Source organism: Maylandia zebra, linkage group LG9, assembly GCF_041146795.1.
Source record: "Maylandia zebra isolate NMK-2024a linkage group LG9, Mzebra_GT3a, whole genome shotgun sequence".
NCBI classification, from domain to species: Eukaryota; Metazoa; Chordata; class Actinopteri; order Cichliformes; family Cichlidae; genus Maylandia; species Maylandia zebra.
This window is the reverse complement of record NC_135175.1, coordinates 16,447,001-16,462,948: the sequence shown is the minus strand read 5'-3', so window position 1 is coordinate 16,462,948 and position 15,948 is coordinate 16,447,001. Positions and strand designations below refer to the sequence as shown.

The 15,948-nt window shown below is 37.6% G+C and overlaps 1 protein-coding gene across 3 annotated transcripts in view; it reads right to left on the bottom strand.

Moving 5' to 3' along the window:
* ctnnd2a (catenin (cadherin-associated protein), delta 2a) overlaps positions 1–15,948 on the bottom strand; it is a 265,108-nt gene that overhangs the window by 182,784 nt on the left and 66,376 nt on the right. For all 3 annotated transcript variants that reach the window (XM_076888085.1, XM_076888087.1, XM_076888086.1), the window contains exon 3: positions 1,913–2,025. In XM_076888085.1, the coding sequence (XP_076744200.1) occupies positions 1,913–2,025 (113 nt within the window). The remainder of the gene's footprint in view (positions 1–1,912; positions 2,026–15,948) is intronic.

The following is a 15,948-nucleotide window of genomic DNA, read 5'->3' as shown; positions in this document are numbered from 1 at the left end:
AATGCCACAACAGTTGCAAGTATATGTGTGAGAGGGAAAGGGCCTATGGTAGTTTTAGTCAGGAGATAAAGATGCTCCAAAAGAAAAAACTCTCTGAAAAATATTTGCATATATGTAGACATCCCATCCACATGGCTCCATAGTTCCTAAAAAGTATTTGAAACCACATATAATGATGAATAATAGGGTATTTTTTTCTTTAATGGCTTGACATGAATTACCAATCCAAACAAATTATAGTATCAATAGTAACAACAGCAGAGCACTTTAAGGTAATGCAAGTCATCAGATATTATTACAATATGTAATTGTACCATCTTGATATACTGTGCTGATTTCCATCAACCCATTTTCTTAACTGGTTAACTAAGTGAGGGTTGCAGTAGGGCTGGTGCCTATCTCAGATGAGAGGCAGGGTACACCCAGGAAAGGCTCTCAGCCAATCACAGGTCTAAAACACAGCGATAGTTATTCATGCTCAAATTCAGTTAATTAGCAAATTGATTATTTAATTAATTTTCTCACAAAAGCACATTGAGGTTCCAGAGCTGAAGGTTTGAACCGTGTTGTCTCGTTGTTGCTGTGAGGTGAGACTGTGACACTCCAATGTAAAAGTTACAAATCTCAGTTTCAGTCTTTGATGATGGCACTGGGGTTATTTTTGAAAGACTGTCAAGTTATATTTATGAGTAACCAAATTCAAACACTACCCTAGATAGGAAGCCTCTGAATTTATCCATAAAAAGAGTTCCATCTTAGTCTCAGCTCAAGTAAATAAAGTTCAAAAGTCTCTTTTTTGCTGCACAGTTTGTCTTCACCCCTCAGGTTTGCGTACTTATGCAACCAGCTGCCTGAGGGAGTCAGATGGATGTTGAATGCATATGAACTTGACTCTCTGACATGACAGCAAATTTCATACAAACTCAACAAAACACAACTAAACAGGCACACAAAAACCCAGAACACACACAAAAAACTATTTTCACCACCTTTCCACTAAACTTAACTTTTTTTTTTTCAAAAGTGAAAAGTGATGTAAATGCAAAAAGAAGCTCATTCTGTTTGAAGAAAGGTTCAGATACTCTTTATACTCGTTATCTCTTTATGTTAAGCGCTCTCTTTTCTCTTTTTTATCTAAAAATAATTACTGAACACAAAGGTCAGACCTACGTGTATGACTGAGGTCGTATTTCAATGGGTTTTGGGACTAATATGTTGATAGATATTATAATAATATAAAAAGCTTTCAATGGAGCATAATCAAAATAAAGTGGTTTTGTGGCCATGTAAATATGTGGGGGAAGGTGTGTATTGTCATACCTTCATGTAAAGACAAAGCATTTGTGATGCATAAACACTGATAAACACTCCCAAAGCTTCCCTCCATGCACCCATGCAGAAATCATCCTTGATGTGCCTGCTGTACGACGTGTACAGTGTATGTGTATGAAGTGAATGTGGCTAAACTGTGTGTTATGTGTGAAAGTCTACACAGCCATGTGGTACAGTGTTATTATTTCATACACCCATCTATAGTATGTGTGCAAACCCCCATTAACCAAGTGTTAATTACTTCATGCTCAAGTATGTATTTAAAAATCAAAATGATGACAGGTGTGTACTTTTTTGTGATTGATTTAACCTTTAAAGTGAGTGTCGTCCCAATCTATCCAGCTTACAAATGCACCCAACAGCAGGAGGAATGCTGTCCTTTACTAGCAGCATTATTTTATAAGGCAAAGAAGAAAATGGGCATACTGTAGTGCATTCATGTCATATTTGAAGTTGAAGATGTACAAAGATGACATACTACACACACACACACACACACACACACACACACACACACACACACACACACACACACACACACACACACACACACACACACACACAGAGGTTTTCTTGGTACCTAATGCTGCTCATGCTGCCTGCTTCTGATCCCAGCTTGCATCTCTCCAGCTGGGTGGCAACAATCTGACGCTCAGCCTCAAGTTCCCTGGTCAGACGCTCAAACTGAAGCTCCTGATGGAAGACATAAAAAGAAATTGCGTGTTAGGCGGAACATGAGAGAGAATGAGAGAGAGGAAGAAAGAAAGAGACAGAGAGCACTCGGGGTCTGCAGAGGAAGTCAGGTATTATAGGTCATCGAAACAGCTTATGGCTGGAAGACGGCTCTAAAAAAGTTAAAATAATTGTGCTATCAAACTTGACTGACAGGTGAGAAAAATGTGTTAGGCAATGTGTAGGCAGAGTGTTGTGTTAAAAGTGTTCTAAATATGTGAGCAAAGAATCGCTTCAATCCCAGCGACTGTGTGGTCATGAATGTGAAGATATTTGTAGAATTAATTAAATGTATCGCTCCCAAATAAAGTGTGTTCCTATTTGGCAGGTTAGACAGTTAACAATGTCATTTACTGAAAAAAAAATCTACTGGTGGGATTCTGTCTTTTTTAATCAATTTTAGGTATTTGTATTTTGAAACCTTTGTATTTAATGAAAAAAATGCATTACTGCAGATGAAATTCTGTCACAAATCCTGACAGTAAAACAACCTGAGTCCTGACAACTTTTCAATATAATTAAATTTACGCTCATATTATCACAGCCACATTAAAAAAAGAGCTTTATGTGTACTCTGTGGATTTAATGGTTCTGTTGCTACAGATAGAGAAGGCTTTTCAGTGAGTACAGTTTGGTGGGTTGCAGGTTACTGTCAGGATTTTAAGACAGAAATCGATGGGGAGAACTGCTTGTGCCGATTATATATCACTCTTAACCAAAACTTGCCTGCGTGTGCATGTGTGTGTTGATGCATTAGCTATTTAAATTCCCGTTCTGTCAGTCATCATGATCTCCAGTCACTAAACACCCTGTATCCTCCATTTCCACACATACCTGTTTCTGTGGTAGAATCACTATGGTGATCACTCTGAGGTTTTTTTCAGCTTTTCTGACAGCTTTGTGTTAATACTTAAACACTGAAAGAAAGATCTATTTGCTTTCACTGGGATAGGGGCTTGTATCCATTTGTGGAACTGTAGCCTAACGTTTGTATTGTTAACTGACAAATACAGTACAATGCACGCACACACACACACACACACACACACACACACACACACACACACACACACACACACACACACACACACACACACACACACATATGTTTCAGAGGTGTAAGTATTCTGAAGCCCATTTCAGACCCATTCCATTTTGTTAATAACTCACTCAGTTTCAGCCACCTCTAAGATTTGCAAAGTAAGGTAATGCTGGAAATTTGAGCAGAGTCTATTAAACCCTCTGGGCCTGTAATTCCAATTTACGACTTTGTTTTACAGCAAGGTGCCTCTCTTCAAAGCTCTGCTCTGTTCTGCTCCCCAAAGAGACTGCTTTGTCACCTTGTTTGCCATAGATGCAACTTGTTTAAATCCTCAAGGTGCAAAAATGCAAATCCCTGTACCGAAAGTAGCATTATGCTAATTGATGATGTATTATGCCTCACTGGTAGAGTATCTTAAACACCTTCTGAGGTAACATGGTAATGTCTGAATGCTAAACCCAAAGAGAAACCTGTTAGGCAAGTTACAGTTAAATTATGCATAACCCTTAGTCACAGCGTTATTTCATTCATATCCCTCCGTCTTAGGCACTGCTATGTTAGTGATATATAATAACTTTTTTTTAATCTTAATTTATTTCATCTGTTTTTAATTTTTTTTCATCCAATCAATACTGTTCTTCTCATGTTTTCTGTTTTATTTATTTCATTTGTATTTCATGTGTATTTTTTGCCTTGTGTAAACTGCTATGGTGTTCTTTATTATGTCTTTTATTCATCCTTCTGTAAAACACTCTGGTCCATTGTGGTTGTTTTGAAGCACTTTACAAATAAAGCTAGTATGGTATGGCATCAGAAAGTTTCCCATTACTGAATTGGCCAAAGGACAGTTTGCGTTTACCAGATGACAGAGCTCGGCTGACTTGTCTAAGTACATGCCATTATATATTCTTATTAGCTAGAGCTACAAGGCAGCAAAAAACATACTTACAGCTTATTACAAAAACATTTAAGGAGTTTGTGCTCAACTAAAATTATGAACAGAATGCCTTTCTTTTATACGGTCAGTAAACGCAGCAATGACAAAGCTCTTGGCAATCAGTAATTGTCAATTAAAAGGAGAGCTGGCTGCACTCATGCAAAAGTTTGGGCAACTCTAAGCAAAACTTTCAATTGGTATGCAGGTATAAGAAATTTATAAGAAACTAAATTTATAGTTGGGAAAGCCTCTTCAAAGGAACTCCTTAACCTTCTACGTGTTTGTATAATTAAAAGATGTAAGCTATCAGAAATGATGGAGGTGAAGATGAGCTTTTTAGTTCTACACCTCGATAAAGTCTCGATAAAGTTAAAATAGAACTTTTTGGCCTTAATGAGCAAAGGTGTGTTTTCAGAAAAAAAAAAGTATGTTGGAAGTAACACTTTTCGAATCATTAAGCACGGGGGTGTTTGAGGGTTGTGTTGCACTCGGTGACACAGGGAATATTTAACTTGTAATTAAATATTAACAAATTCTGACAGCAAACATCACAGTGGCTTAAAAAGTTAAAGAGTGTGTCCCTATTCCAAACCAGTCCTTACACCTTGACATGTGTTAGTCCAAGTGGAGTGGTGGTGAAGGATTTGTTAATTAATCCTCGGAGAAAAAATATAACAAACATGTGTCTTTCTTTCATATATATCAAATTATATAGTAGGGAATATATATTATTTACAAGCTTCTCTTTACCATCTGTATTTGCTGGAAACATTAAAACTGGCCAACTGGCTCTATGACTACATTTGCTAATTACTATGGATGCAGGGAAAGGATAACTGTTTTGATCCACTGGTAAAGCATTTGTATTTATAGTTATTTGTAGAAATTGCAACAAAACTTAACTCTGAAGCCTGATTCTTGATCACCACATTGTGTTGTGTGACATGCCTAATTGTAGCCTCATCACCATTCATACCGCTGCTTGAGTGCTAGCTGGACTGGAACCAGAATTACTGTGTGTAGGCAGAAGGTCTGCAATCCAGACTGAAATTGAACAGAAATAGTAGGTTTTCTACAGTAGGATAATGACCCTAAACACAGCTTGAATCCAGCCATGGCCCTCACAGTCTCCCTAACTTTAGTATTGCAGAAAAAATTACATAAGACAACAAGCTGAGTTTGTGGAATGAGATGATCAATACAGGTTGGCGATGTTACCACTGTTATAACAAGGCTTAATGCTTAAAACTGTTTAGCAACTTAAAACGAGATGGTCCCTGTAATGTTTTTTAAGAATACATGTTGTATATACTCACTCCTCCTCCCCAAAAAACATTTAATGATCCAAATCAATAATATAACAGCTGAGTAAACTGGGCATTTTTCTGCAACAAAAGGAACCCTGCTCTGCTCACAACGTGTAAATGTAACTAGAAAGAAAAAGAAAAGTAGAAAGAAAAATAGACGAAGACTAAGTCTTCTAAAAGTAGAATGAATTACAGTAAGTTGTGTTCTAAAACACAAAAACTAAAAGGGTTTTAAAAGATTTTGTACATGGTCATTCTCTTTAAAGTGATCCGAATAAATCTGAAGACAAAGATTGGTTGTTTTTCTATACATTATTACAACTTTCCTTAAGTTTTGTGTCTGCTGGAGAAAATGTATCCTCTTTAACAAGCTTTAAAATGTTTCTCGTAATAAAGCTAGTTGAGAATCACTGAATAACAAAATTTCAGAAGCTTAATTTATATGATGAACATTCAAACTTCATCATCTGATTTCTCTTGCTTAAGTCCAAAGAAACATACTAAACATTTTATTTTGTATGATGGACATTACCTCCTGGACCCCAGCTCACCAGATCCAAAAATGATCAGATGCTATGTTTTGGTGTTGAACATCTGCATCTGCACTAAAAACTATATTTATGCTTTCTCTGAATATGCCTGTCAAAATGCAAAAGATGTAAAATGACACTATACTGTGTAAGCTTTGTGCATGTGAGCCATCGCATCCCCCTCAAGAACAAAGAGGCGACACAAATCAGCAGCTGCAGTCAGCCACAAAGGTCTCTATGGTAACAGTACAGACCCCTCCACACCTTCGACATTATAAATTAGGCCCTGGCTCCTCCTACATGCAGCTCCTGCCCTTTCGCATACCTGAACTACTCTCAGAGAAATGTCTGCACCTTCATTTAGTCGCCCACAGAAAGCAGACGGTGGAAGGGGTGGGCGATAGTCATAAGTGTATTTACAGAAAACTAAAGCATATATACTGTGTATAAATATAGTTTTTAGTGCAGATGCAGATGTTCATCACCAACATCCAGTAAACAGCAGAAGCTTCCTTTTTTATAATAATACTGTGTATGACCTGAATATACTTTGTCTGCAAGTGTTTTATCAAACTTAACTGGATGAAGAGTTTCAGCAACTACACAAACTGTGTGCGTCAAATAAGTTCCTCTCAAGGAACTGCAGGGTCACAGAAAAATATCTTTTCTGGAACTGTTTTTGAGGGGGTTTTTTCCCCAGTGGACAGGTCTGACAGTGTTTTGCAGTGCACCCTGGGTGCCAAAGTCAAGATCAGACAGAGGAAACAATTTAGCACCACCTGGAGGTAAACACCCAGTTTTCAAGTTTCTTTTTGAGCAACATTTACTTCGCTTTACTTCTTACTTCATTTAATTTGTATTTATTTACAACATAATTACTTCAAATTGATTCCTGCATACTAACACACCAATGGAGAGATAGAAACAGACCAGTATAAACACGTTGGCATCCAGTCTCACTAACCCAGGATTAATTTCTCAGATGTTGTTGTTTTTGTGGACTTATTGGACATACAAATTCATGTACACACAGATATGCGCTGTGTGTACATGTATGCATATGTTCATATAAAATCCAAGACATGAAACTCTTATACATCGAGAGACAATGTGCAGATGTGTCCCTGACCTCTCTGCGGGGAAGGGTGAGAGAAAAGAACATCCCCCACAGGGGTGTAGACACTGTCACATTATCAAATAGCAGCTCTACGTGCAAGCTTTTTCAAAAACTAAAAATACTAAAAAACTACAGAGAGGAGAAGAAAAACAACTAATAAGAAGACCCAACTTTAGCACTTAACAGCTTTGCTGCGTGAATTCAGAAGATCTTCTGCATAAGTGACAAGGACAGAACAATTTGCCTAGAGATAAGACCCAATCATTATAAGTGGCCTGTGGCCAGATATTAACTGTGCTGTTTTTGGATAGGAGACAAAAGGCAATTAAATAGAACTATGACCTTCTACTTGAGCAGTAACTTTCCATCTCTCTCTTGTTCTTTTACTCCTCTTCCTCAATCAGCAAAGAGGTATGGAAAATCTCAGATGAGCTGAGTGGGATGAAGGAAAGAGAAGGAGTGAAGAGGAGTTTGTAAAAGGTCACTCTCCTCTTTTCTGTCACTCTCATACACATTAAAATTCTCCACACAGTCAAAATCAGGCTTGTTACTCCTCTATAAACCAAACCTAGGCTACATAAACTTGAGGCTCACGCAGCCTACATTTGGTTCAGTTTTAGCTGAGATTCATTTCTGCCTCACTCCTTCCTATGCTTGTCTTGTCTATCACTTTAATGAGTGCGCGTGTGCAAGTCAGGAGAAGGGACGCAAAGAGGAAGCAAGGACTGGAGGAGAGGGAAGAGAGAGAAAGGAGAGAGTAAGGAATAAAGACAGATCTCTGCTGATCAGCTCTAAGGGATGAGAGCCACGGGAGAGATACCTGATCCACTCCTGCTAATGTACATGTGTCCGCAAGGAGAAGAAAAGTGAAGGCAGGAAAACAGATTACTGGAAAGGGCCTGCTTACGTTAATGACCCTTCCTCAAAAATTTGCTTATTGGATTTTGTCTTTACAAAAGTATTTATTCTTACCTGGCATGGGGGCGTACTGTGTGTGTGTGTCTGAGTGTGTGTGTGTCTGTCTGTGTTTGAATGAGAACGACTGCTTGTGTAAATAAAAAGGATTAGCTGCAAAAAAAAGAAAGAAAAAAAAGCCAAAATCCTCAATTTCAAATATCAGTACATTGTGTTTATGCCTTTCTAAGTAAGTAACCAGCTAACATTACTACTTATAACAAAATAACAAAATCTTAGTGGTTACATTTTTGTAAAAAGTTCCTTTTAGGGACAGAAAATTGGTGTAAGTACAAAACCACATAAATAACTATGTAAATAAATACTTATAATGGGCAATGATAATAATGGTAAATGGCCTGTATTTGTATAGCTTGTCCCGCCTAGGGACCCCAAAGCGCTTTACACACCCAGTCATCCACCCATTCACACACTGGTGGAGGCAAGCTACAGTTGTAGCCACAACAGAAGCGAGGCTGCCATATCACACCATTGGCCCTTCTGGCCAACACCAGCAGGTGGTAGGTGAAGTGTCTTGCCCAAGGACACAACGACCGAGACTGTCCGAGCCGGGGCTCGAACCGGCAACATTCCGTTGATAAGGCGAACTCCCAGCTCTTGAGCCACGATCGCCCCTTAATAAATAATAGCTGTGAAATGTAAAATTATCCACAAACAATAATTTCACAGTTTACTACTTTTATTATCTTATTTTTCAATGGAATGTATATAATAAAGAATATTTATTATATAAAGATAACAGCAGTGTTAGGAATATATGGAAAAACACAGACATCGTGGGGTCTGTGTTGGTGTGTGTGTATCTCAGTGTTGGTGAGTACATGGCCCTAGGGGTAAACACAGGTGAAAACTCGGCAAAAAAAAAAAGAAATCACACAGCTCAGCCTGGCTTCATGCTGCATCGACTTTACTCATTAACACCTATTCTTTTTCCATAACACATGATTCATCTTTGTTGTACACTGGGGACGCTACATTCTTCCTAACACATTGATGACTGGCCTTTTCGGTATCAGCCTGCTTCAAACTAAATTTAATTCACATTAGCAGCAATACCTCAGGGGTGCTCTGTGATTATGTGATTATGGGTATAACAGTAATGCACTAGACAGCACACAAGTACTGATAACACTAAGCAGTTCCCTAAAAGACAAATAGGCACAATTAAAGGAGGTATCCCTACTGCAGCAGCAGCAACAACAACAATAATGATAATGATGATAAAAATAATAATAGTAGTAGTAGTAGTAGTAGTAGTAACAAATCAAATAGCTGAATGCTATTACAAAAAAAGAAAACCCATCTTTATACTTTTTTGACATTTCCAAAGATCTGATTATCAAGATAAGATCCAATAATCTGAAAACAGCATGAACGAAAGACCCGAAATCTCTTCGTACTAAAATTAAAAAACTACAGATTATAAAATAAAGGTGTTAGCTGATAAATACATGCAAATCCTGCAAACATATAATTTTGAGAAATTTGTAAAAAAAATAAATAAATAAAAAAAAAATAATTGTTAGAATCAACAAAATGCATGCCACGAATGAATATGTAACATATATTACCCACACTGATAAGGTAATTAGTGTGAGGTAATCTTTGCATCTGAATAATCTTTCTAGTTTTGTCCTGTGCGTTTGATTTCAAGTCACACCCTATTCCAACAGGACATCACAACTTGTGCAAATACAAGCGTTTCTCCAAGACTAAATTGCCATCTTGTTTCTCCAATGTTCATAGCTGAGCTCACTCGAAAAGAGGCATAATGTCCCAAAAGGACAGGGTGACGAAAGCCTCAATGACAGTAAGTACCGAAGTTGCTTCACTGGAAACAGGGCAGATCTTACTTTTTGGCTAAAGCAAGATTACCCATGTAAGCAAGTAAAAATGAGTAACACCAGTATCTAATATAACAACAGTAATGAGTGATTTAAAGACATGAAGTGCAGTATTATTTTTAAAACATTTTCGAATTCTTTACACTTCACAAACACAGTACAAGTACTTCTGTTGTTAGTGCAGTGAGTTTGGGGTTTGTCTGCTGATATTCTTTGAATTTCCTGTTTTCTAGTTTGGGTTTACAGTCAGCAGTGTCTGGAAATACTGAACTGTCCCTGGTGTGGACAGATTTGGAGCCAATTATTACCATCTGAATTTTATGACTCATTATCATAGCAGTGTTTTCCTAAGGAGGCAGCAGACAGCAACTTTTGGCAAAAAATCCTTTCAGCCTCTAACTATCTATAAGTAGCTTATCACACTGCCAAATGCTTTCTCTATTTTGTCTGCTTTTCTACATCTGTTTACTTAAATGTGTTAGTTGACGCAACATGACATCAATATGTGGAGTAATTATAGTTTGAGTTATCAGTGTGGTATTCATTCACAAAGAACAACGTGACCTTTGCAAAGTGTCACAGAAAACTTCATTACCACCTCACAGCACATTCTTACTTTCTGATATTTTTAGTTCTCAAACTTTCATTGCGAGTCTTGCAAATCTCAGTTGTGTGGTAAAAATGAGCACAATAATGAAATATCTCCAGCCTAGGCAGAGAGAAAATCAGGAAAACTGCTTGAAAGACACTCAAACAAAAAAAGCTGCATTACTAGGGAACGGAAAATATGCCATCCATGAGGCGAGCACCTGGCAAAAAACAGTGAAAATATGATGCAAATCTTCCTCAGAGTACTGATATAGTAAACCACTGGTGATGACCAGAGGAGAGATCTATAGGTGTTTGGATTTAGAATTCAAATGTTAAAAAAACTGCACACACCTGAGACGTATGACTGCCAACAGCTGGCCCATGACAGTTTTATATGGATTATAAATATTCAGCACACAAACACACCAACACCCTGACAGATCTCTCTCTCGTTAAATTATTTAAGGGCTCAGTGGGTAAAATGAAATCATCTCTCTCTAAGTCTCCAGTTTTGCTCTCTTGCTTACTGCTACTCTGTTGCACTCTCTCTTATCTGTTCCAGTACGTCTGTCTCTTTTCATTGTATATGCAAACAAGTGCATAGGGTTGTGATATGTGTGCATCAACCCTAAAGAACTTGGATAGCACATCCTGTGCAGACAGACGCACACAAAAATTATCATTTTCTTACTTTAACAAAAAAGTTCAAACTGAGGTTTAACTTTTATTTTTATTTTATTGTACTTTTTATCGTGTTTTTCTTTAAAATCCGTTTTCATTGCCAGTTCTTAAAACCCAACTCAGTTAGCTGCGCGTACGCATGTGTAAGTTTTGGTCTGCTGGCTCAAAGTTAGAAGACAGCACGAGTGGATTCATGCTCGGTGAGTATGGGTTTGGCTACAGACAAAATGTCACTTGGAAAATGTCACTGCCTAAATGCCATTGGAGTGTGTGTGAGTGAGTGCATGTGTTCATAAAGAGCGTGAGAGAGAGAGGGTGTGTGGGTGGGTGCAAACTCACACATACTTACGGCACACACAGTAAACAGGTGTCTACAAACCCAGGGGTTCCTCATTTGGGAGCATAATATTGTTTCCTAAATGCACTGATGATTCACCGCTAGCATGTTGTCAGAAAAAACACAAAACAAAATCTGGATTCATCATATTCTTATGCTCATATACTGCACACTTTCACAGAGAAGCTAAATAAGAGCACAGCAATGGTGTTGTCCCTCACCATTTTGATATACGATTACTGATATAAATTATAGCATATGTTCTTTGGGACTTTGAGTTAATGTGCAAGCTTAATGTGGGCAAATATGTAAAATGGTTGTATACTATTATATTCCAAAGACAAAATGTATTCACTCATCTATGGTTAGTGGCAGCCTAAAGATTAGAAAAATGGCTTTTGACCAGAAGGCAGCAAATCTGAATTTTACAGACCAGCTGGGGAATTCTGGGCATGTAAAATAAATGTGTAAACACTCTCCATCTCTCAACACTTACTGGCATTGTGCCCTTGAGCAGTGCGCTCTCCCTCTTTTGGCTCCAATGGAGCAGCTCATTGAAATAAAGTATAACAGTAGACTATGGCTGTACTGAGAAGCTGCCAGGTGAGACTGTGCAGATGCATGAATATGAAGCAGGGTGATTCTAAAAAAGAGCAAGCGTGCTCAGCAAAAGTCGTCCATGAACAATGGATTAAAAAAAACACGGTTATTCACCCAGAACAAGTCTTCCCTGCCTTCTCTGTCAGCTCTTTCCCCTTGTGTCCTCTATCTCCACCGCATGATGTGACAGGGGACTCGAGGAAGGCCCCAAAGGTCATTCATCCACTGGCAATCACAAACACTTGTTTTGATAGATTAGCTAGTGCAAACCTTTGCATGCTCACTCAGACCTAGGTAGACAAATACCCACATACACACAGAGCTGTTGAACCAACAATACATGCATTCACTCGGGGAAGCTTTTTAAAACGAGGTCTAAAGGAGTCAAAATTCAGCTAAAATGATAAAAATAAATAAATACATTCCAGGTCCAAGTAAGCAAGAATTATAGAAATGTTTGCTGACAGGCAATGTTGCAGACAAAAGTGCATCTGCAGCCTATAAACTAAAGGCTTCTCTCTTGCAGGAAAAAAAACCCACCCAGCAGCTGACAAGTAATGGATATAGAGAGATGAAAAAGAGAAAGGTGAACTTTAGCCAATGACAAACCTATTAGCATAAAAAGATAACACTGCATATACATTATTTTTACACAGAACTATTAAATTGGTTTGTGCAAGGAGCAAGCAGCAAGCAAACTTTTCAGCTGAGAAGCCAGCATGAAAGTAACAAAAGTGCAGTTCCTATAGTACGTGTTTATTATTACATTTTATTATGGTTTGAAGATTGTATTAATAGGGCCAGGGTCTCTTTTAGTGCTAGGTGTGTCTGCAACACTTCACTTCAGCTAGTTCAAAGTGATGGCAGTAGAACCCTCATCTTCACGCTTGTGGGGCTGGTTCCTTTTGGAGCATTTCTCATGCATTAATATGACAAAGAGTGTGGCTTACTGCGTGGTTACCTGTACTAAAAGCCCATCCAAGAAATCTGTGGTCCAGATTTGGTTAGTGAAACAATTAATTTTATTCTTCTTCTTGGAATTTGGTCTGTGGTCGTAACTAGTTAACCACACTCTCCTGATAATTTAGCACTCTTATCTTATCTTTCTTTTGTATACAACCATTTCTGTATACATGTTTAGGAAGCACACATACACAACAAATCTAATGTAGGAACACTTGTATGTTTCACTTACAATTGCTGTTTATTTTTGTATTCACATTCACTTTGGTTATGTTAAGTGTAAAAAATACTTGTAAAAAACAAACAGTGCTACACCTTTCACAATTCTCTAGGCTTTCTGGGAGGCTTGTTCTACAACATCTTCACGGGGCAGTTTATATTCAATGATGCAATGATACCATGAAATGTAGTAAGACCATGCAGAAACAACCTAGGCCATTTTCTGAAGGAGGGCATCTTAAAGGAAAACATGTCACTTGATACTGAATAGTGGACAGGGGACTTCAATACTATGTGTATATTTATGTACTAGGGGTTCCCCACTCTGGCAGTCTGCTAAAGACAGTATTCATTTATCAAAAACGACACAAGCATTTGATCAGTAAATGTATGAGCAGGTATATGTGAGTGTTTGTTACACTGTAGGTGCACGACAGATATGAAAGTTGTGAAGCCTAAACTGGTGAGACAAGCTTGACAGGCTCTTTGGCACTCCTTTCTATAATGGATAAATGGGCTAAAAAAGCTTCTCTGCCAGTTACTTCACTGACAGTGAATCACATAATGTAACATGTAAACAGAAATTCAACTTGATGATGGCAAATGGGTACACAACTTCATATTTACTGTTTCTCTTGCCCACCTTGTCTATATATCTCTTCAGACATACACTCCTTTCCATTAATCTGACAGCGTCTGAAAGTGCTTGTTCATTTATGAAGCTGCTTACTTTTCCATAAAAGTCCAGACAGCAATGTTATTACTGTATATTGGGTCTTGTAACATTTAAAAAGCATTATCAATATGATACAAGTCTGGATGCATGCAGTCGCGGTAACAGATACAGGCACGTAAAACCGAGCAATGTCTGAATTAGGTCGGCTGTAGGGCTGACTACAGTTAGCGTTGACTCTATAATTTACATCAATGTTCAGTTTTGTAAAATATGGTCATTTCATTGCCCTGAATCAGGAGACTTTATTTATCCTGAGGTTGGCTTTGACCCTCGTTGCCTCTACCATGATGAAGTCAAGAGGACATCTCATCTGATCATGGTTTAGTTTGTTAATTTGCAACACTGCTCTAAAATAAATGCTAAAGGTGATGAAAGATTATAATTTATTAGAACATTTTCAATATGGATTAGACCACTGTGTACACTATTAACCCTCATGTCTCCATCTATTGTCATTTCTGTTCTAATAGTGAATATGTCTCTGAATTTAATACACTATATTAATTAGCCAGAAAAATACCTTTTTTCCCCAACCTCACAGTGTTTCCCTGGCTCAGCGTCAATATCAGTAATACCATGAAATTTGGGGCTTTTATAAAAACTGAATGGGGGAATCAGATTAACTGCTTGTTTTCAGTGAATCGAAAGCTGCGATGATTCACTGCTATGAGAGGCGTTATTTTTCTGCGGGGACACAACACTGGAACAGATTGCCATTTGCTACCACGTGAGGAGGCTCTCAAAAGATCTGTAGTTGACTGCCGTAGCCCTCGCACATTTCTAAATCTAACAAATTAAATATCACGATATTTACTCTGGTTTTGAAATAAAATCAGACAAGCTCAACAGCAGGAAGTGACAGTTGTTATTTGAAGTGAGGAGATACTCTCAGAAGATATTTAAGTAGACTTCACTAAATATATTGTTGCAAAATTTTGTTCTGTCTTTGCTGCAAAGCAACACGTCTAACTTATTTAACTGCCTGGAAACAAACTACAAAATAAAGTATAATAAATGCATAAAGGCCATAAAAACAATTGTTGCTGAAGTGTATCATCCAACGTCAACTCAGACCTTCACACTGGTGAGCCTGTACAGCACATCCTGTACAGGCTCACAACGATGCACTGAAATCACCAACAAAATTGCATTCAGTCTGAGTCAAAGATAAGTGTCCAATAAACACAGTGAGTAATGAAGGCTTCAGAAAAATGGTCAACACGGTGGACAAAAGGTATGTTATCATCTCACGCAATTATTTTTCCAAAGCAGCAAAACGTCTGCTGTATGCAAAACATCAGAGGGGAAATAGAGCGAGATCTCAGAGCCGCAGAGTACTTTGCTCTGAGTTTTATTCACATCCATCCTGCAGATACAGCCAATGTGAGAAGGTGAGAGACTTTTGCTTCAAGGAGATTTACCTAGGCCAAGTTAATAAACACCTGATTTGTTTGTGTAGATGTTATAATTAATTTTAATGTAGCACCTTGTACATTTTATATATATCTTATGTGCAGCACTTTGTGATTCTGTCTAGAAAGGTGCTATATAAATAAAATGTTATTTATTTTTTTATTTATATATATTTTTCTGTTTATACTGTTCATATGTATATAGTGCTGCAGAGCTGTGCACCCCCCCACATGTTTGCACTGAGTTGGAGATGCTCTGTATCTCATTGTACAACTGTATAGTGACAATAAAGGCAATCTATTCTATTCTATCTAAAACCTTGTTGATTTTATTTTTTTGCTGAATTTGGGTAATTCTTTTAATTTGTCTTTTGGATTTATCTTTTAAACAATTCATTGAATTTAGGTGAGTTTTCTTTTTTAAATACAGCTTTTATTTTACTACAAAGATTTGTACATTAGGAGGAATGCAGCACATAATGAATGTGAAAGCAGTGTTATGTTTACATGGAAGTGCTATGAAACATTTTTGTCACTGAAATCAATGAATAATTGTAACATATGATCATAATCTCAATATTGCCACAGTTCTG